This window comes from Melanostigma gelatinosum, assembly GCF_949748355.1.
Source record: "Melanostigma gelatinosum genome assembly, chromosome: 6".
Classification (NCBI taxonomy): domain Eukaryota; kingdom Metazoa; phylum Chordata; class Actinopteri; order Perciformes; family Zoarcidae; genus Melanostigma; species Melanostigma gelatinosum.
The window spans coordinates 6071454-6092691 of NC_136639.1; the positions used below are offsets into that span (position 1 = coordinate 6071454).

General features: G+C 40.6%; 1 protein-coding gene across 1 annotated transcript; it reads left to right on the forward strand.

The window, feature by feature from the left end:
• Positions 1 to 11784: 11784 nt before the first annotated feature.
• Positions 11785 to 18068, forward strand: lhx6b (LIM homeobox 6b; the record flags this gene model as incomplete). The annotated part of the gene is made up of 8 exons (XM_079269518.1): positions 11785 to 11874; positions 12500 to 12628; positions 13028 to 13149; positions 15060 to 15280; positions 15908 to 16008; positions 16108 to 16203; positions 16862 to 17063; positions 17986 to 18068. The coding sequence occupies exons 1-8, from the start codon at positions 11872 to 11874 to the stop codon at positions 18066 to 18068; spliced, it is 957 nt and encodes a 318-aa protein (XP_079125644.1). The 5' UTR covers positions 11785 to 11871.
• Between the last annotated feature and the right edge of the window lie 3170 nt (positions 18069 to 21238).

A 21238-nucleotide genomic window follows, 5' to 3' on the forward strand; every position in this document is an offset into this window, starting at 1 on the left:
TGATGTGGTCGAATGGGCTTTATAACCACAGCTGCAGGGAATGGGTGGTGACACAGCTTCCTCCACTTCCTCCATTTAGTCAGCAATACATTTCAAAGAAAGTCTGCTTCGTTTTGATCGTTTTGAACCAGATGTGGTGGGCAAACTGGTCTCAGAATTACATCTGGTGTGTAAAAAGTATTCAAATGATGAACATTAACTTTAATGTGTCATTCAATTCATTGCAGTGAAAGAAAACAGTGAAGGATGCGCAAGGAAGATTTCAAAGCGCTTTATCGCCGTCTGCTGGTGAATTAATATAACATTCAGGGCTTTGCTTGTTTAAATTAAACCATTACATTTCAAATTTACTTAATTAAAAGCAAAAGGGTTTTACAAAATTGACCCTAACACATGTCGGTACTAAGTATCCCAGTAACCCTTAATGCTCTTGTGCAATAGACACCCTCATTACACTTCATGTGTGTGCAAGTGTGTTTCTTGTGTGTTTCTTGGGAATATGGGGGTTGAGTCACAGGACAGAGGACGTCCTCTTTTTAAAATGAACCAAACATTGCTGTTGAACAGCCAACTTCTGATCTTTGATACCTTCCACAGAGACATCATCTGAGCCAAACCTATATGTGAGATTTTTTCCTGTTGAAGTAATTTCCTGCATACTGTAGCAATTTTAGGACTAGCTTGTCCACATGGAGATGAGTCAAATCTTGACCAAAAACATGTTCAGCTAATTTTTTTGAACTTCGCAGACCTTACCTTCTGCTCTCTCTGAAGAGTTACTCAATGTTTCTTATTTCCAACAAATGTAGAAAAATAATTCACTTTGTCCAGATGGGCTTAACTAAATTCATTCTAGGAATACAACACTTATTAAAAACATAAGCAGCTGATCAGCCTTTGCCAAAACAAAAACCACAACAGCCGTGGAAAAGGTTTCTTTTATGTTCTATTATCTGCGAGGGGATTATAGTATGTGTCGTGGTTCATGTAAATTAAAATCATATATATCATTGAATACATACGCCGACGTTTTCATTTGCATCTGGCCAAGGGACAGCAGTTGAGTCCTTTGCCCACTGGCACATTTACAGTGATGTTGATCAATGATCTACTTTGTTACGGTAAAAATAGAAAAATGTTTGATGATAAATTTAATGTCATATCAGAAGAAGCATCTAAAATGGATCATATTACTTTACCATAAACAATTTACAGGTTTTTTATGCTTTCTCTAGACAACAATTGTATTAGTCTCTTTAGACAATTTATCCTGCAGGCTATTCTACTTAAAACGCCTGCCTGATGTTTGTGCTGAATGTTTATCTATTCGCCATTTGTAGATAATAATTGTATGCAACTGATTCTGTAGGCTTTTTTTGTCTGGACGTTATCTCCAACACCTGTTTTGTTTGAACCTGTTGTTGTTCCTATATTTGGTGCACTGGGGTATGTGGTTTCTTGTATATGAGAGAAAGACAAAACCTTCTGCCTGAGGCCTTGAACTGTCATTTTGTGTGTTTCAATGAAGATTTGACCTTTTTAAGAAATAGATTTTAATAGTCCTATATGTGCTTTCTTTCACTAAGTTGCCACTGCACCTACAAAGGAACACTGATCGGGTTCCTAAAGTAGAAAAATAAGTAAAACCTTTAATCTTAGAAGTGGGAGGAGCACTTTCATGTAGCATGAAGTCATTTTACCCTTCTCACTGCTTAAACAGGGGATTTCTGGGAACTGTAGGAATGTATAAAACCCATAATTCTTGGAAACTGCAACATAATTGTGATATCTTCGCCCTCAATACATTTTAAAACATGTCAGTGCTTGGTGAATTTTTTTCTTTTCATTGTTTAGTGTTGAAATGTCACAATGGAAAACCGAGTGGACCGACTATAGAGCATCCATATACATCACTCTTCAATGGACTTTCAGTTTACCAGCCAACCGCTGCAGCTTCAAACTATATTTGAGTTGCATTCTGTTTCCTTGACATGATTGATATGAAAAAGAATGAGAGGCATCAGGAACTAATTATCAAATCATCATTCCCCCGCCTTACAAGTGCCTGAAAGGGACTCGTACCGGCGCAGGGCTCGCAGACGGGCTGCGGGTTGCCATGGTGCTGTTGGCTCAGCCTGCAGACCGAGGCTTGCTGCTTCCTATAGCACTCCTGGTAATTGAGATCAGATGCTCCTCTGAGTGGAACCTGGACTGGGAGTAACCTGGAAGCATTTATTTTATGGCGAAGATGTTTAGTTAAGCTATATGCTCCCGCTCTAAATGAGCCTCGGTCCGGCTCTGGTGATGAATACGATTGGTGAAAGCACTGAAGGCTTTTTCCTGACATCTCCCCCCCCCTCCTCCGGATCGGGTTACAGATTAGCAGACTTCCTGTCCAGTTGGGGAACGAGCCGACCCAACTGACGGAGAGGCGATAGGCGTACAGGCAACGTGCATCATGTGTTATCTCAGATGGGTTTTTTTGCCCGACACACAGCGGTAGGTCCTTAAAACAGCCAACCAGGTATCATTAAAACTGTTTGAAGAAGCAGCTGATTGTAAAAGGAGGACAGACCTCCTCTGGAGTCAGCTGGTGGTCCATTCATCAGTGCTGGAATTAATCAACTGTACTCAGGCCTGCACCAGTCGGTATTGTGCATAAACAATGTATTAAATGGCTATGTGTAATGTGAAAGGTGACAAACCCACAGAGAATTATCGTCCGACTCTGTCGTCCCCCTTAGCCGTATGGCGCTTGCACATTTAGCTCATTGTTTCGTTGAATGGCGCAAACAAATTGTCTCTTCTCTGCCAGCCGCATAATATAATCATGATGACCACCCAACAGTAGGCAGGTAGAAATATATCATCTTAAAATACCTCATTAAAAATGGCACTTCATTTTAAAAAGGTTGCCAACCCCCTGCTGTAGATGATCAGTCACTGGGTCCTCACATTGTACTGTGAGCTGGGCTCAAGTGTTCACAGTCCTCAGGCCTTTTACACGACACGCTACACAAAGGATCTGAGATCAGTGGGAGGCGCGAGACTCGGACTCATTCATCAGCTGTCTGAGAGCTGGCACGGTTCACCATCGAAAACACGAGAGTCCCCTCACTGTAATTTAGTCACTCTGCGGACTCACCACATCGTAAGTGTTGACGGTTTCAGGCCCTCACAAGTTTAAGGGCCCATGAAACGCAAACACTCGTAGCTGAATATCCATCCACGAGTCACTTGACCAGAAGGTACCATACGTCTTAAAATGGATAAATGAACTATGCCACCGTGTGCACTCTCTGCTTTAGAACACATGCTCCTGCTGAATGACCAGGGTTACTCCTATCAAAACAAATAGTGAGGGAGTCCTGGTTGTGCTCCGAGCAATAGCGCTCTTTACTAAAACACTCCTCTGTTTCCTGTCCCACCTTCCATACTTCCTCTTACTGATCGGAGTGCGAGCGTGCCCGGCACCAGCCACCCCTACTTGACACAGCTCGACTCCGCCACTCTACAACCGGAGCTGCAAGGATCAGCAGTGCTGCAGGATATTGCAGTCGGCATCAAACTAAACACACAATGCGTCCTGCGCAAGTAATCTCCACGTTTGAACCTATGTGATGTGACAGTTTAAACACTTGAACTCGGGAGTTGGCCTGTCAGGTGGGGGAGGAGGTTGGGTGGTGCCGTGTGTGGGCTGTGCGTGTACTGACCTAAAGGAGGTTTTTTTTCCGTGATTAGGAGCCCCGTTCACCTCTGATTGCCCCGGGTCACTGCAGGTGAGTGCAAGTGGTCGGAAGGAGGTAATTTTCCTTCTGGAGCTGGTTACCTGATTGGGTAAGTAGCTGATCTTTGACATTGGCCTGAGTCCTCAAACACATCAAGAGCTGGATACTGATCAGAGAGGCAAGATAAACTGCGAAATCAAAATCAGACGGAGCGATCACAACAGGTTCACGAAATTGGACTTTGCGTGTATTGTCATATTTTGGCTGTGGAATGATTGTTCCTAAAGGAAGCTGATTTAATTAGATACTGACTTTCTCTGTAATGTCTTAATCTGTAATGTCTTAATCTGTAAATAAGCAATTGTTTGCTAAAATAAATTGCTAGATCAACTTAGAAGGTGATGATATGCCAGTGTTGTTGTTTCAAGTGGCCAGAAAATGTGTTAAAAGGTTTAAAAATGATATGTATGTCACTCTCTATTGTGCCTTCGTTGATATTGACTTTAGACTGTAATGATGGGTTGATTGGGCTCAATTATCAAATGCCTTGTTGACACTGCTCGACTTTAGCCCTGATTTTCCACTCGACAACAGTCTTTGGAGTTCCTGACAAACAAAAAAAAAATCTGAAGCAAATCTACGTTGGCTTGTCGCTCGCCGATGATGCACCGCAGACACATTCCAGATATCTAGCAGGCTGAATATCAGGACCTGTTGGGGAGTCTGTCAGGGAGCTCCAGCCAATGAGAGTGCAAGACATAGGTTGAGGGGAAATCTAGAGGAGGGGGACGCCTGTAAAAAATAGGAATATTATCATGTGTTGCATTTGCAAAATGGACCCAGGGTGTTGTTGCACCACAGTTGCTGTATGTTTGCATAAAATGTGACTGATCTGCATTGGGTTAATAGTAATGACGTGTGGAAACAGGCAGATATGTAAAAACATGCCGACTGCAACATCAAATAGCATCGCTGCGCCAGGGTCACTCAACCAGTGTGTGTTTTTGCGTGACAAAATGAAGTCTGGAGACCTTCGGGGATTCCTCCTGTGACAGATCTTAATGTGTGTGTGATCCTCTGTCTCACCAGTCAGTCATGTAGTGTGAACAACTTAAAAGACTCTCAATTATAAGACAGCAATTTGTGTAGTGTGAGCAGTGTGGCAATCTGACGACTATTAAAGTTGTGAAGTGGAAAACTTGGCTTGAAGAAAGAAACTGTCAAACGAAGCAGTATATCGACTCAAGTTTAGTTTGCTCTAGTCTTAATAACTGATTCCAGAAAAATATTATTTGGAATGAACGGTTTATTGACGATTGCTTTTTACCCTTTCAGTTGAAAGAAAACAAAAACACAAATTGCACTTATCAAACTCTATTAAAATTAGCAAATCACTTAATTGCCTGAAAACAATATGCAAAACTGAAATGGGTTACAAGATAATACCACAAACACCTAAATCTAGTTTTCTCTCCATTTTACCACTTTTTTCTTGCAGCAAAATCAGCTCAAATACTTCACCAGACTCTAAACCCCACATTGGACTCTCTGTCACACACACACACACACACACACACACACACACACACACACACACACACACACACACACACACACACACACACACACACACACACACACACACAGACTCCCTCACTCGAGTTACCTACTAGTAGCACAAGCTAGCTTAATAAAGAAACTGCTGCTAGCCGATGCTACAGTACACTTAATTAGCAGCCTGTAGCTGCTGAGCAGTTAGCATCTTTACTCCCGCTAGCTTATCGGCTAACTGCTACGCACAGAATTCAGGCTTGTGCAAACACAAAAATAAACACGAACATTCAGGCTAATTAAACGAGATTAAATAGAGAAAAAAGTGTGTGTTGGTGTCTACCTACTGCTACTATTTTAAATTTGCTTTATCTTTCTTGTCCTGTTGACTGTGATTCTATATGGATACAAAAGTTGTGTATAGGGATTAGCAACTAACGTCTTTTAACCTATTACTTTTACACCGGGGCTACATTTCCAAATTCAGTTTCATCACAAACCAATATCAGTGGTTCGGGATAATCTCAGGACATCTGTGTTTCTGGATGTTGTCTCTTTTGGTGTGGTAAAACAAGACGCAAGAGAGGATACACTTAATTTCACAGTGCTCACTGGCTACTTGAGGGGTTTGTTCTTTCACCCAGCAGAGGAAAAACATCAGCGTCTTTCTTCCCTCCGTTAGTGGAATTGATCAGCTGCTTCCTGGCTGTAAATAAAGAGGCATACTGTAATCCACTTGATAAATATCAAGCAGAATACGGCAATCAGCTGAAAGCAATTTGCGTGTCTGTGCTCAAGCCAGCGGCTCGTGATTTTCTCTCCTGTCATCTATCATAGACCACACGCTTGGGCCAAAATACACAATACCCCCAAATTGCTGTCATATGGAGTGCAAGCCCTGAAAAAAAGGCCTTCATTTTTCTTTGTCTGTACTCCAAATAAACTTGCATTTGTTAAATATCTGGAGGGGTTTTTCTCTCTCTCCAATACAACCTTTCAGAGAAAGGGATGGTGTAATGTGCCATTTCCTTTGTTTGTTGAAAGCTTGGCTGCAGGACTGTAATCTAGATGGGTTTGATCTCAGAGTAGATGCAGCCTGTTGAATGTTGGACGCTACAAACGTCAAACTGATTCTGCAACAAGCTCCCTATAGGCAAACATTCACTGGCTGTCTGAGTTTTCTGCTATTATTCATGTGCTTCTTCACGTCCTCAGCAGTTACTCCCTCTGAAAAATCGTACATTTGCATGCACACATCACCAAGAAGGATTTAAACAAACAATTGGTGGATCTAGCCGAAGCACCTTTCAGCAGTGATTCTCAACATTTTTTGTCTGACAAAAGGCCTTTCAGATGAGCTCATATAGCCCATCATCTGTATCCTTCCATCGTCCTAACACATGAATTATCAACCGGGTGTTTTTTAACACTAATAAACAAAAGTGGTTATTGTCACACCATTGTTTTCATACAATTGCATTGTCTGTTTGTTGCCTCGGTCATGTTCGCAGGCTACTATTACCACTTTAGTTTCAACATTTATCCATCACTTCAAGCTATTTGGAGTGTTCATTCTTTAACTATTTAAACGGTTTGTTCCTCACTTTTAACTACTTAACTAATTCAGAGTGTATCAATGGGTATTTGGCTAACTATTGCAATGATTTTGATTGTTTATTCATTAGTTTTAGCTAAGTATTTTAACTGTTTCGCCATGCTTTTAGCTGATATTTCAACTTCTTATTAATTACTTTTAGGAATTTAAACCATCAACCATTACTTTGGGGTATCACTGGTGTAGGGAATCGGTTGGGAATACAGGTTTACATAGGAGTTAGGCCAAAACCACAGTTGCAGCAATGAATATGTTCAAGCCCTGTTCTCACACAGCCTGGCCTTGATCCAACTCTTATCTCAAACATCTAACAACATTCACATGGACTTCAGTGGCAGAAGTTCTACAGAAACAAGATAAGACCTCGGGTGTTGCGTTTAGGGCTCGCTCCGCCCCTCTCCAAACATTTTATTTCAGCCAACATGCCAAGCAGAGCATCAGTCATCCCTGTTACGTGGCTTTGTGCCGGTTCTCCGTAACATGCAACCATTGAAAGAAGGAGGTATGAATCATGCACATTGCATTTTGTCTGCACCTCGCCCCAAAATAATTACAGAAAGCTGAGATGGAGAAAATCATGAACTGCATGCACTCGACCTGACGAAGAGAAGACATTGTTGTTCATGCTTGACCATGTAATATCATAATTACAAATGTATGTATCTACACTATCGATTCAACAAGGACAATACAGATTAACATTGTTATAGGAGGAAGTAAATGTAAAGCGTTGTCGTAAAAGTCGTTTTTTCATTTGTTATTATTTCCCTTTCTCAAATTCATTATCACCTGCAATTTTGTACATAGCGGAATAAACAATGACGAAACACAAATTATGTTTGATCTGCTGTAAAGAATCACATTTCACTGTATCAAATACACGACACAAGCATAAAATAGACTTACAATCGGTTACTGAACTCATAGTTACTGAACTAATAGAATTGATCTTGATCTCTCGTGTGCCAAGTGTGTAGGACAACTACGGCTTGAAAAGGCAAAGGCCCTATCTAGAGCCAGTGTTTGGTTTGTCCAGTCTGGGCTACTGTAGGAACATGGTGGCTGGCTCTGTGTATAAACATCTCATTCTAAGGTAACGGAAACACAACTATTCTTATATTCAGGTATTTTTGTGGTTTCGTTACCTAAAACAAGCCGTTTATATCTACATGAGAGCAGGTCCTCTTCGGGTCTCCTGTGTTCGACTACCATGTTTCTACAGTAGCCCAGAATGGACAAACCAAACACTTACCTGTTACCTGAAGGCCACCGTAGTTCTACATGCTTGGTGCAACCTCACCACTAGATGCCACTAAATCCTACACACTGCTCCTTTAAAACTCAGCTAATCTGCATCATAACAATAATGTCGTTTTTCGGGACTTTAATCATGAGGAAACTGAATCTGATATTTCAAGATGACAAAGTTAAGTATTGTTTGATATCAAGAGAAAAGGGTTATTTTATGTTATAAATTAACATTTGTCACCAAAGTGGCAGCTGTTACCCCTCATACCAAACGCTGCAGCATATAGTGACGATTTAATGGTCAAACCCAGCTGAGAAGATAATTAAATTAAATTAGGCTACATGTTTTTTTCATTGATTTTTGAACTGTTATTAGGACCTCAATCTCAGACAGTAGTGCCTACTGAGAAGTAACAACTAAAAACTGTTGAAACTGCTTCAGAAAAAGGAGTCAAACCCCTGTAACAGGAGGAGAAAACTAACTTCTGCCAAATCAAAGCAAAAAAAAAAGCTTCTATTATTTAGCTGTCACATGACGTATTTTGGCTGCTCGACTCCACAGGATATTCCAAATCAATCCACTGAAAATTACATAAGTAGCTTCTTTTACACTGTTTTACCACCAAGACCTTCAAGATTTTATAGGCTTTACCTCTAAGTGAAGGCCAGCATGTTATAACACCATTGTTATTCAGTTATGACAAAAGGGCCACGCCTTAATGCTGGTTGTTTACCAACGTTTAGCACAGTAAATAAAGATTTTTCCCTCATTTGAACTCCTCCGCACCTCCACAGCGAGCGGACGACACACGTCATACATTGTTGACATACCAGCCATCAAGCTGTCCACTGGGGCCCATTGGAGGAGTCTAATAGCTTTAGCATGCGGTAGAGTTTGTTATTATTGTGGCAGCGTGCTGGTCACTTATTGTTTGTGCGGATCGCAGACAGCTGTGCGTAAAGGAAGGTCAAGGGCTGCAGGACAGAGCAGTCACACACACACACACACACATCCACAGAGCTCTATGGGATGCAACAGGTTACCCATCCTCACATATTACTATAGTCAGGAGCTTGTTGTGCGTTTCATGTTGCCAGATCGTCAAGGAGGAAATTCTGTAAGGAAGAGGAAGAGGAAACAGTTAAAAAGCCTGTTGCACAATGCATTCTTTTCTAGATAACCTTTACAAAAGGTGCTATTCAAATCTCATCAATGTTTTATTTCTTAAATAAATAAATATATTGGGCTGACTTTCATAACCTCCACTCAAAGTCCACTTATTTCCAGTTTCTGGAGCTTCTGATCACATTGAATGACACCAACATTTACTCAAGTACTGTACATCAATTTTGGTATATTTTGGAGGTAAATATTTGTTTTACTCATTTGCAGATTCATATTATTATTACAAATTATCATCAGCTATCATTATCATCTAATGAATGTTGACGTCTAATAGATTAAACTACCAGTAGTATAGTTAGAATGAACCCCACTTTTGCCAGCTGCAAAACTAATTATGATCCAGTATTCTGAAATGGACCATTCTGTACAATGAATACTTTTACTTTTGGTTTTCACACACTGATGTATTTTTACTTGACAAAAATTCTGAATGCAGGACTTGTAATTACAGAATAGTTTTACACTGGTATTTCTAGTTTACTTAATTAATACTTCCTGTCATTAGATTATTATTGGATTAAAATTGTCTTCATACATCTGGCTGATTCTCAGATTTTATTAAGAACTATTTATCTACACTGGATACTGTTATAAATGTCAACAAATGTTCTTTACGTCACCCTAAACTCTTTTTAAAGAAGTGAATGATAATTGAAAAACAGCTTCTCCTAATAATTACCTACCCTGGATTATGTATATACCTCAAAAATCACTGTCTCAAAAAAACTCATTAAGCTGGTCAACAACCTGCACATCATCACGAAAGAGCGACCATCGGAGAAATAACACTCTTCCCTCCTTCATCTTGACCAGCTCACTTCCAGTTGACCCTGCTCCACCTGGTAATTACAGTTAATGCACAGAGCTGCTCAAGTGTGTCACACTGACTATACAAAGAGTCTGACGTAATGCTTCTGCTGTTTGAGATGCTTTTTCAGTGATCAATAAGAATTACAATGTCATTGACTTCATGGAAACCTTTACTCTAAGTCTATTCATTCTCTCTAGAGTGGGAGTTTAATGACGATTGTGAAATACATTTAAAGCTGGGGTTTCAGTTTAAAGGTTGAAGACAAAATGAAAGATGCATCCTAAAGGTTCATTACTTGACCTGAATTCAAAATCATCTCAACTGATCAGAACAGACAAGTGGACAAGACAACGAGCACTTAAAAAAAGAATAATTATTTAAAAAATAAGTTATATATATATGCTGAATAATTAGCTGGCATCATTATCATCTTGAACACCTCTTACCCTCCATCACTCTGCAATCAGCAGTGATACACTGAAGTGATTTCAATGAAGTAACTCTGGCCTCCAATCTGCACCATTTTCGGAAAAAGAAAGAAATTTAAGATAATTAGTGGGTGTTTCCAGACAGATTTTCACCATTCTCTTTTTGTTGTTGTTGTTGTTGTTTTCATAAATGCATTGCCTACGTGTGAGCCTATACAGAAAGGAGGGTACAAACCCGCGGGTCTGCTGGTCCAATGGGCAGCATCACATCCTGTCTGACTGAACTGGGTGTAAACTTTGAGTCGAGGCGGAGAGAGGGAACCGCAGCGGAGTCTGAGGCTCACACTGGTGCCACTGGGTTTTTGAATCCCCACAAAGTTAATGAAGTTGGATTATTTTTTGGTGTTGAATACAGAAAAGAAAGAGAGGAGAGTTTGTTTAAAGAACGATGTCTCGCGGAATCATTCGGATATTTTGTCTGTGATGTTCTGGGGAAACTTTCATTGGACGATGTTTTCGCTGTTTTTGGGAGGTTTTCCATGTATGAAGTATATGTTTTTCTATTTCCATATAGACCGTCAATTCTTATTTTACTGCCTCCAATATTTATACCCTAGCTGGTAATTAACATAATCTTGCATTCCTGTTAATTTCGACAAAATGAAGGACAACACGGACTCCGGATTGCCACCTAAACGCCGATTTTTTTGGCACTTTCTGAATGCAGCTGTAATCACCCAGGGGAGCCTCAAGTACTTAAATGGGTCCATCATGACAACGACACAATCAAGCTCCTTTATGCCTCGAGATCAGCTGCAGTTTCTGCACATTGTCTGTTATGAATAGACCGATCTCCAATTGAGCCACTTCACTTTGGAGATTTTTCGATTTTCGATTATACAGCTATTGAAATTAGGATGCGCCGCTTTTTCTCTCTCTCTTAGCTTGGTGGCTCGGTTGCCTTTTCTTGATTGCCAGATGAAATTGACACTCGGGTTGCCACTTAACAAGCGAAGCATTTCAATCCACCGCTAATTGCAGATTTAGTGCCATCCTTTCTTTTCACTGCGTTTTGATTGCATGGGAATACAGCCTCCTATTGCGAGGAATGATCGATCATATATGTAGGGTTTTTTTTTCTTCTTCTAATTGCATCAAAATGTCTTTTGTTGCCAGGGTTTAAATGCAGGAGAAACTGTTATTCCTTGTTTTGGACCGGATATAGTGTGGGTTGGGGCAGAGATGCGTAATGCGCAGAGCAAGCTCCATCTTCTCTCCCAATAGGCAGCGTTCAAGACCCGAAAATGGTGAGTCACAAACATCTGGACGAGTTTGCTTTGCAACCTTTTGATTTCTTTGTCTTTCAGTCGGTGTAAGCTTCTTTGATTCCTTCTTCTTCCTGGACTTTTTACATGCGGGTTAACCACCGCAGGACTCTGGGTTTGGCAGAGGTTCTGGTTTAAACCAGGCTCGACTGTAACTTAAGGCTGTATGCGTGTATGAACAGGGATGTCGTGGAGAGTATAGCCACATCAACTCAATTGATCTGCTTTTAATTTGCGGATTGGAGTAAAGAATGCAGCATTTTTAGGCTGAGATAAATATTTGCGTTATAAAATGTAAATGAAACAGAACATATTGTCTTATCATAGCACATGCGTGGATATGTAAGTAAGTAAGTCAATGATCAATGTAGACTATAAATATAAATAATAGTCACTGGATAAAAATAAAGCCAGTAGTCTGTAATAAAATAAAATAAGAAGTTAAATAGGCTTATTAGCGTTTTTTCAAGACTGAATCTTCAGGTCTGACATATTTCACGGACTATTTTTTTCAGTGACTCCACTCTTAATATTTCCTAATACAAATCAGCAAGAGACGATGAAACTATTCTTGTCTTTGGTATGAAACCGTATTTTTTTAACGCAGTCTAAGTCGGAGGTGAAGAAGGAGTCCGGTGAGTCCAGCCCGTCGGAGGCCGCCTGCCTCTGCTCTCCGGCGGCCAAGAACCAGTGCGCCAGCTGCGGCATGGAGATCCATGACCGATACCTGCTGAAGGTGAGAAATAAGAGGAAACGTGATCAATATTTACACTCTCAGTCATCATAAAATGTATCGACGAAGCTTCAAGAGATTTAAACTCAAACTGCGTCTCCTAATTTGGTTGGTAGCTTTACTTTTATTCTGTATTTCTGTCTTTACACCTCAGATTAATTTGAACAAAATAGGCGCATAAATAGGTGCAGAAGGTAAATGTGGTGATGGTTTTGCTCTGGCATTACAATGCATTTTTTTAGTTCCTTCGGTTTTTAGAAAAACAAAAACACTAAATAAACACATCAAACGAGTTAGTTGAGTTAATTATAAATAAGAGGCTCAATGCACTAGTTATCGCTCACACACACTCAGACGTGCATTGGTCCGAGAGTGATTGCATTTTATTTTGAATCTCCACAGGTCAACAACCTGAACTGGCACTTGGGATGTTTGGAGTGTTCAGTCTGCAGAGCGTCTCTGCGGCAACACAACAGCTGCTACGTTAAAAACAAAGAAATCTACTGCAAACTGGATTATTTCAGGTATACAAATCTGCTTTGTTCTGATTTATTATTTGTAAAACGCGAGCATATTCTTAAAAGTTACTGTCTGACGAGGCCTTTATTCTTAGATCATCAGTGATTTTATCTATGAAGCTTAAATATGTCAAATTTATAAAATTACAGATTATTAAAAATTATTAACATCTTTTGAATGGAGTTCAATTCAAATGTGTCGATTAACACAATTGAACTGAGGTTATTGAAACGTTTTTAATGTAAGTATCAAATTAAATAATTATTTAGTTTTTTCCCACGCCGAGTTTCTCCTGATAAATAAACTGCAACTTGCCAGTGCATACAGTAATACTGTATATGGTTCATCACATCATTTCACTGCAGATGTTTTTAATAAATAAATAAAATAACGAATAGGCCTACTGGTCTGTACTCTATGGCGAAAAAATACACATTAAAAATAATACCGGAGCGTTTTCTACCTAAATATTCCTGTTTCCACGAGGTTTAACTGACTTAAAAAAATCTCCGAATCACCAAATTCATGTGAACGATCACTAAGGGACAAATGCTTTTGATACAATACTCGAAGAGCATCCTTCCTGTTGTTTTTCCACGTTAATAAAAAGCCATGCAGACAAATCAAACATGCATAAAAACAAAATAATTAACTATTTCTGGAAACCATATGCAGGGTGATTTTTCAATGCTTCTCAATCCTGATAAAAGTGAACGTTTTTTATAAGATATTTCAGACGATCTAAAAACCATTTAAGAGCTCATTTATAAAACACTTGACCTTTACACCTGAATGGAAAAATAATGAATTTCTAGTGACAGGTGAGCTAAATCAACCTGGCAACCCCCCCCCCCCCCCCCCCCAACGTCACAGACAACGTGCTGTCTGACACGCCCACCACGGAAAAAGAACAATGATTAATCATTGGACATCATTTTGTTTATTTTTCTGTGTATTTTACAGCTAATTTATCTTTGCACCCCAATATACATTTTTGGATTCAAGTATAGGATTTGGCTCCTCGTTGAACAATATGTTCTGCACAATGGCCATGATGGGCTTTTGGTCTACAAGAATATATGCTGTATATATACTAACACAACCAAGTTTTTAAAAGTGACTGTAAAAGGACAGATGAATGCACTGGGTGAATTACCAACCAGGCAAAGTGGACTACTCCACTAAACCCCCCACTGCATGCCAATTAGTTTTGGTAATTTGATTGAATGACAATTGGTTTGAAAATTTGCACCACTGATGTCCAATATTAACTGCAATATTTGCGGATTTGACCAAGCTTCGTATTTGAGGAGTTGGGAACGTGTTGCAGCAGGTTTGTAATATTGTGCTGACATGGTGCTTAATAAAGTTGTCTTTAATCACACTATCACAGACTCACAGACACATAGAAACCTGATTGGAATTACAGACGCTCATTAGCACGGACGGATTAAAAGACAATGAGCCCCTGGGCACAGACTTTAATCAGCCCCCTCACCACCACCCAACAAGACACCCAGACTCAGAGACGCAGAGATGCTGTTGGTTGAAAAGCTGCAGCTGAACTTCAGTATTTAGTTCAGTCTGGAGAGGAAGAGAGGTGGTCTGACTCTCCACAGTTCCCTGCCACAACAGATCAACAATAACACTCTTCTGCAGCGATATTACACAAAATATACAGCAAACTATAAATATAATGGGATGGATGATACAACTTCTGATGTTCTGCCTCAAACTGCTTTATTAGTTTTACTATTTAAATGTGCTGTGTAGCTGTAATAAGGTGGTCAAAATAAACAAATATTGAATAGGGTTTGGTTGGCAGATACTCAATATTAAACGATTCTGTGAAGGATCTGAACATCTGGTCTGCAACAGCCGACTTTCACCTGCGTTTCCTTCTCCTTCCTCACAGTAGGTTCGGCACTAAGTGCGGCCAGTGTGGCCGGCAGGTGTACGCCAGCGACTGGGTGCGGCGGGCTCGGGGCAGCGTGTACCACCTGGCCTGTTTCGCCTGTTTCTCCTGCAAGAGGCAGCTGTCCACCGGGGAGGAGTTCGGCCTGGTGGAGGGCAGGGTGCTCTGCCGCAGCCACTACGACATCATGCTGGACAACCTCCGCCGAGCTGCAGAAAACGGTAACAGACGACATCAAACGTGCAAACGTAATGATCCAGATTGGATTACCAACAAAAACATGCCAGAGTCAACAAATGGAACAAAATATTCTGGCGAGTCTTGATCTCTTAGGTTTCCAAATCTCCCTTTAAGTTTCCCCTCAAGGAGCTTTTTCCACTCTGGATAACAACTTCCAGCTCTTTGTTGCAGTCACGTAACTATTATTAAGTGAAATATTAAAATACGAGAACATTTTCAAATGCAATTCTCTAAATTTCTTATTTTCACCATGAAATATCATTTGATTTGATGTTAACTTCTCTCACTAAAGATACATATCTGGGAGTCTGAACAGTGGTTCTTCACCCAACATTCAATTATGAACCTGCAACATCTGTAAGGTTACCTGGACATTTTGAGGAGTTCTAACAAAATCACAATACAATAAGCAAGAGGAACAAAGCGTTATTTCACCATCAGCTCACCATGTGATACTTTGGACTGTGCGGTTGTTGGCAAGAAAACATCTTAATTGCGTTACATGGGTTGTTTGGACAAATGTTGCTTTGTGTAACTTCACAATATGCTGACTCAAACGTAATTATGGGGAGAAGGAACAGAACTGTTGCGATTGTGCTCTCTTAAAGGGACAGGACTCACTCTGGAGGGAGCACTGCCCTCTGATCAGGACTGCCAACCAAAACCAGCCAAGAGGGCGCGGACATCGTTCACTGCTGAGCAACTGCAGGTGTGTGTGTGTTATTGCAGTCAGGGTAGTATTACATGTGTGTACATAAATATATGTATATATGTGTTTGTGTGTGGATTCATGACTGTGTCCTCGCAGGTGATGCAGTCTCAGTTCGCTCAGGACAACAACCCCGACGCTCAGACTCTACAGAAACTGGCAGAAATGACGGGGCTGAGCAGACGAGTCATACAGGTAGGAAATAACAAAACACAAGATGAAGAAACACCAACGCAGCAATTTCTGAAGGAGTTAAAAACTTGGGGTTGAAATACTTTTAAATGGTTGTGAGACATTTAGTGGAATGAGACAAATAACAACAGATGTTCACACAAATAATCCCCCTAAATCCAGAAAATGTCCCCCAGAGTTCAGACATGTTCTCGCTTGTAGCTCCTTAAAATGAAGCATTGTCTACCTGAGACCAGGTTTTCCTTCTGAAATTGACAGATTTGAAGGATTTTTGGAGACCAGACGAGGTAAAGTATCTGGTATTTCAAAAGAAAAGAGCAAATTTTGTGAAAGTTTTCATTTTCTTTCCATTTTTATCCCAATTTAATGAACCTGTGACTCCTCAGATGTGTGTGGGAACTCATTTAGACCACTTTAAATAGATAAACTCTCTGATGACACACAGGCCACTTGTATGCTTTGAGAAAAACAATCAGAGTCGTTTCATTGTAGGCTACACACTAACACCATTAATCTGATGGCTAAAATCCTCCCACACCACACTATGACAAACAACTGAGGTCTGGAGAGAGGAACGACGCTCAAACCCTCATTACCACAGTGTTGTTGAGTATATCCCTCCCTGATTGCTGCATGTTCACTATCTGAACTACTTCACCAGGTCTGGTTTCAGAACTGCCGAGCTCGACACAAAAAACTGCCGCCTCTGAGCGGCTTCTCTCAGAGCGGCTTCTCTCAGAGCGGCTTCTCTCAGAGCGCTCCGATGTCCAGGATGCCTCCGTCGCTGCCAGACGACATCCACTATTCACCGTTCAGCAGCCCGGACCGACCACATCTGCTGGCCCTGCACGGATACCTGGACAGTGAGTTTAAGGCTCTTTAAGTCAGTGCCACTTCGTTAGGGACGTTAGCCAATTAACACGCACAACAATTATACATTTGTTAAATAGCAATCACTATAATTAGCTAATCAGTAACGTAGCACATTTACTTTCTTTGAGGTGCTTGTACTTGTGTATCTCTATTTCCTGCTACTTTTAACTTCTACTAAATTACATTTCAGATGGAAATATTGTACTTTACTTCATTTATCTGACAGCTGTCATTACTAGCTATTTTACAGGTTATTAAGACTTAACATAAAAACATCCGTTCAGAAATTATGATGCACCGTTACACATACTGTAGATGTTCCCAACTGTATCTATAATAGATCAAATCAGCGAAATCTCCACCAACTATGAATGTAAAATGCTACTTACATATTAAGGCATCAGTGATAATAATCCAATGATATAATATGGAGTCGTACAACAATGAGAGAGCTCGAGTAGGGAGATACAGGGTGAAATAGGTTGTGATTAAATGGCTAGTTTGCAATCAAGAACAATCATTAGAATAAGGGTATGAATAAGTGTTCGAAAAATACATGCCAAGGACCAAAATTCAAAAATAAAAATGTATTCATATTTGCAAAACAAGTATTAAAGCCGTATTTTGGTCTTACATGTAAAATCCCACACAGTGATTTGGGGCTACACCATTAAAATGACTTGAAAGTATTACAAAGGACATCATGATAAAGTGTTGAAGGCCTGAGTTAGAAACACCGCATTGTAGTTTTAGAAATACGCATTCTGAAAGTATCCTGAAGTCTCTGTGGCTTCACTCAACATTCAGGAGTTTGTTGTTTTTCCGTCGTCAGCAGAATTTTCTTGAACTAAATGACATTGCCATGCTCACGTTGCTCCATAAACTCACGCGGTCTCTCTTTCCTTCATGCAGCTCATCCCTTCTCCGTCCTCGCCGCTCCGGGCCACTTGACCCATCCCTCCATCTCTTTACCACAGCTTCCCATCAGCCGCTGACCTCCTGCGTCGTCACCGTTCTGCTGTTGTGAGAGGGGAAAAAAAAAAAAGAATCCTTTTGGGACGTACTGTCAGTAATCTGCTCTGTTTGGGAGCCTAACCCCTCGGGGCGTGCAGGACCTCGGCGATTTGTTTTCAATCAGTTGGATTCTTCTTTGCTGTGAGACCGTCTTTGAAAAGACAGCAGACTGGAGAAATGGCTCACCTTCATGCCAACATGGGAAATAAGAACACCACTTACATTTTATTTTTCCTCTTCTTGATGGGACTCAAAACATTGCATCAGGTCAGGATTGTTTTCCTTTTGTTTCCCCGCTCGACGTATTTTAATGATTTTGCTGCAGCATGAACACAGGGAGTGTTGAAGCAGAATTACAGTAAAACCTCAGCATTTGTTTTTTCTATTGGTGATGAGCACGTTTGTAGCTTTACTGTTTGTTGTTGTTGTATTGTTGTCAGAAAACTCCTTATTTATTCAGAACAAAACTTCACTTTTGAAAAAAAAAAAAGCACTTTTAAATGTGTCTTGAAATGAAATAATTCAGTGATTGTACATTGTAAATACTGCTACAGTTTAATAAAAATGTATCAGAGCCGTTATGAAAATGTTAGTGTTTGAATAATTGAGGATCAGGATTTAATTTACTCGTGCAGAGAGAGCAAGAGGGAGAGTGTTGTTACGTGTGTGTGTGTGTGTGTGTGTGTGTGGCTAAAAATGTCAGGAGAAATGAACGTTTTCCAAGACATAAATGTGAATGCATCTCCACATTACATTAGGGCACTATTTTCACACTAAGTGCTACAAACATCAAAAGGTCGACTGTCAGAGGCCCAATAACTTACAGTAACCTATTATTGAGCACAATGTCCTGCACTTCATCTCCAATTTACATGCTGTACGTAACAGGAAATGTGATCAATGCTACTGTGAATGCGTGGCCATTGATCTGGCAGCTTGTTGGCTTTCATGAGGCCTTTTAACACAGATTATCTACAGTTGTTACATTGATTGACAGCACTTAAGGAGCTGCAATGTTAAGAATGAATGGAATACTTTGAGTTAAAGGATATCATTAGATCTAGATTTTCCAAACTGGATCAATGTGCCCCCCTTTTTTTACACTTGCACTTCTAGCTTCACAATCCTGAGAACAAGCAGCAGCCCAGCATTGATACAAGATATCTGATGCTGGATGAGACATTGCTATTTGAAAGATGAAGAAAATCTGTTGCTTTTGTCTCTGCCAGCATACATGTTTTATACATAAACACATAACTTACACAACGGGATCCATTACATTTGTTTTCTTTAAACAATAGCTTAACATTTTGAAAAATATACTTCTGTGCTTTGCTTCCAAAGCGTTGGAGAAGACAGAAAGGCTGTCGGCCAATTAGCTTAGCTTAGCAAAAACTGGAAATGGGGAAACAACTAGCCTGGCTCTGTCCAAATATGCAATGAATACATCTGCACACCAGCGACTCTAAAGTCTATCTTAAACGGTGTTATTAATTGCGCTTGGCTCCAGAGGCCGCTAATTGCGGATAGCCTCACGCTCACAATCTCAAGTGCTACGAATGCAACAATGTACATGCACAAAGCTGATCGCCACGGTTGTGTCGAGATGGTAACCTTCGATTTGGGAAAACTCTCGCGAGATGGCTTAGGTGAGGCATTGACCTCAACCGATTAGAGTTAGGATAGGTCGACAGGCAGCAAGTCTCGTGGGAGTTTTTCCGCATATTTCGGGTGACCATCTAGACACGACTGATTGCCAGTTGCCCCGCTGCAATTTGAGTGGCTGTTTGCCAAGTGCTGTGGACCTCATTTGTATGCAGTTGGCAGAGGTTAGTATTTATTTTAAAGACAGAAAAGGTATAAGATTGTGGCCATCTTTAATTGCTATGATTATGGCTATCATATATTAGATTATAATGGGTGTAACACGAACTACATACAGGGATTTATGTGTGCAGTGAATTTACCTGGTTGTGCTGGTTAAGCGTTTTGTTAAAACTTTAGTACTGTATCCTTGAACTTCCTACATAAAAAAACAATTATTTTAAAGGCTTTAGTGTGGAAATACCCTGATTGTTTGTTGCTGCTTGTTTTTTTTTACGTTTGATTAGTGAACACGTTTTCTCTGAGGAATTAAAACCGGTGAACACACATCTAATTTGAGTAAAAATACGGAAAGAGCTCGATCACATCTGCATAATACAGTTTCAAGTGACGGCCGTGTTTCTCGTGTTGCTTGTGGAGGAACAGCAACAGATAAAAACACACACAATGGTTCCCTTATACCACTCAGAGATTTAATTAAAGATCCCCAAACGTTGACTAGACCAGGTGTATGAGAGTGTGTGTCTGCATCGTTTTTAGGTACATGATGTATGCGTGTCTTTGTGTGGGAGCGTACGGTAAGTGCATGAGGAAGAAGAGCACAACTTGTAACATAAAAGACTGATGGAATACTCTTATTCTTTCCTAAACTTAACCTAAAAACCAAACTTTCCCCTCATCACTTCTAATCAATTCAATCCAGGAGGAAACCTGTTTAGGAAAACGATGCTCCTCCTTGTGAAATCTTAGAACAAAAAGCCGTCAATATGCTTCGCAGAGAGATGATTATCAGGCTGACACAGTTTGGGCCACCTGCCAGCACTACACTGTAAAAACGCACATTTCTTCCCCATTAAAGTCCCTGTCAGATACGAGCGCTCGAGGCAGCGTTTAGGCATGTCTTCTCTGCATGCACAAGCATCCCTGAGCATTTAAGCCGCCCCGTTTTTGCCATCATGTCACGCGTCCGCTTTGGTGATTGGCAGCTTCAAGTGGTTACAGATGAAAGCGGGCCCCCCATGCTAATGAATAGGCCCCTGATTGCAGAGCTGCTCGCTCTCTGAATTACAGCGTCGCCCACCTAATGAGCAGATACACTGCAGTGCCCCTCGTCTCTGCGTATTCACATTTCTCTCCTTCGTACTGATGAGCTCTCCCCTGCACAACAGTCAACAAAACCTCTGTGGAAGATTGCAACCAACGTGAGCCATCTTCATCAGAACCCTCCTCAAGTTTATTTCAGACGCTGCCATATGCTTCTTGTTCTCTCCCCCCCCCCCCCCCCCCCCCGGCTTCTCTTGAGGATAGTATTCGACATTGCTGATGA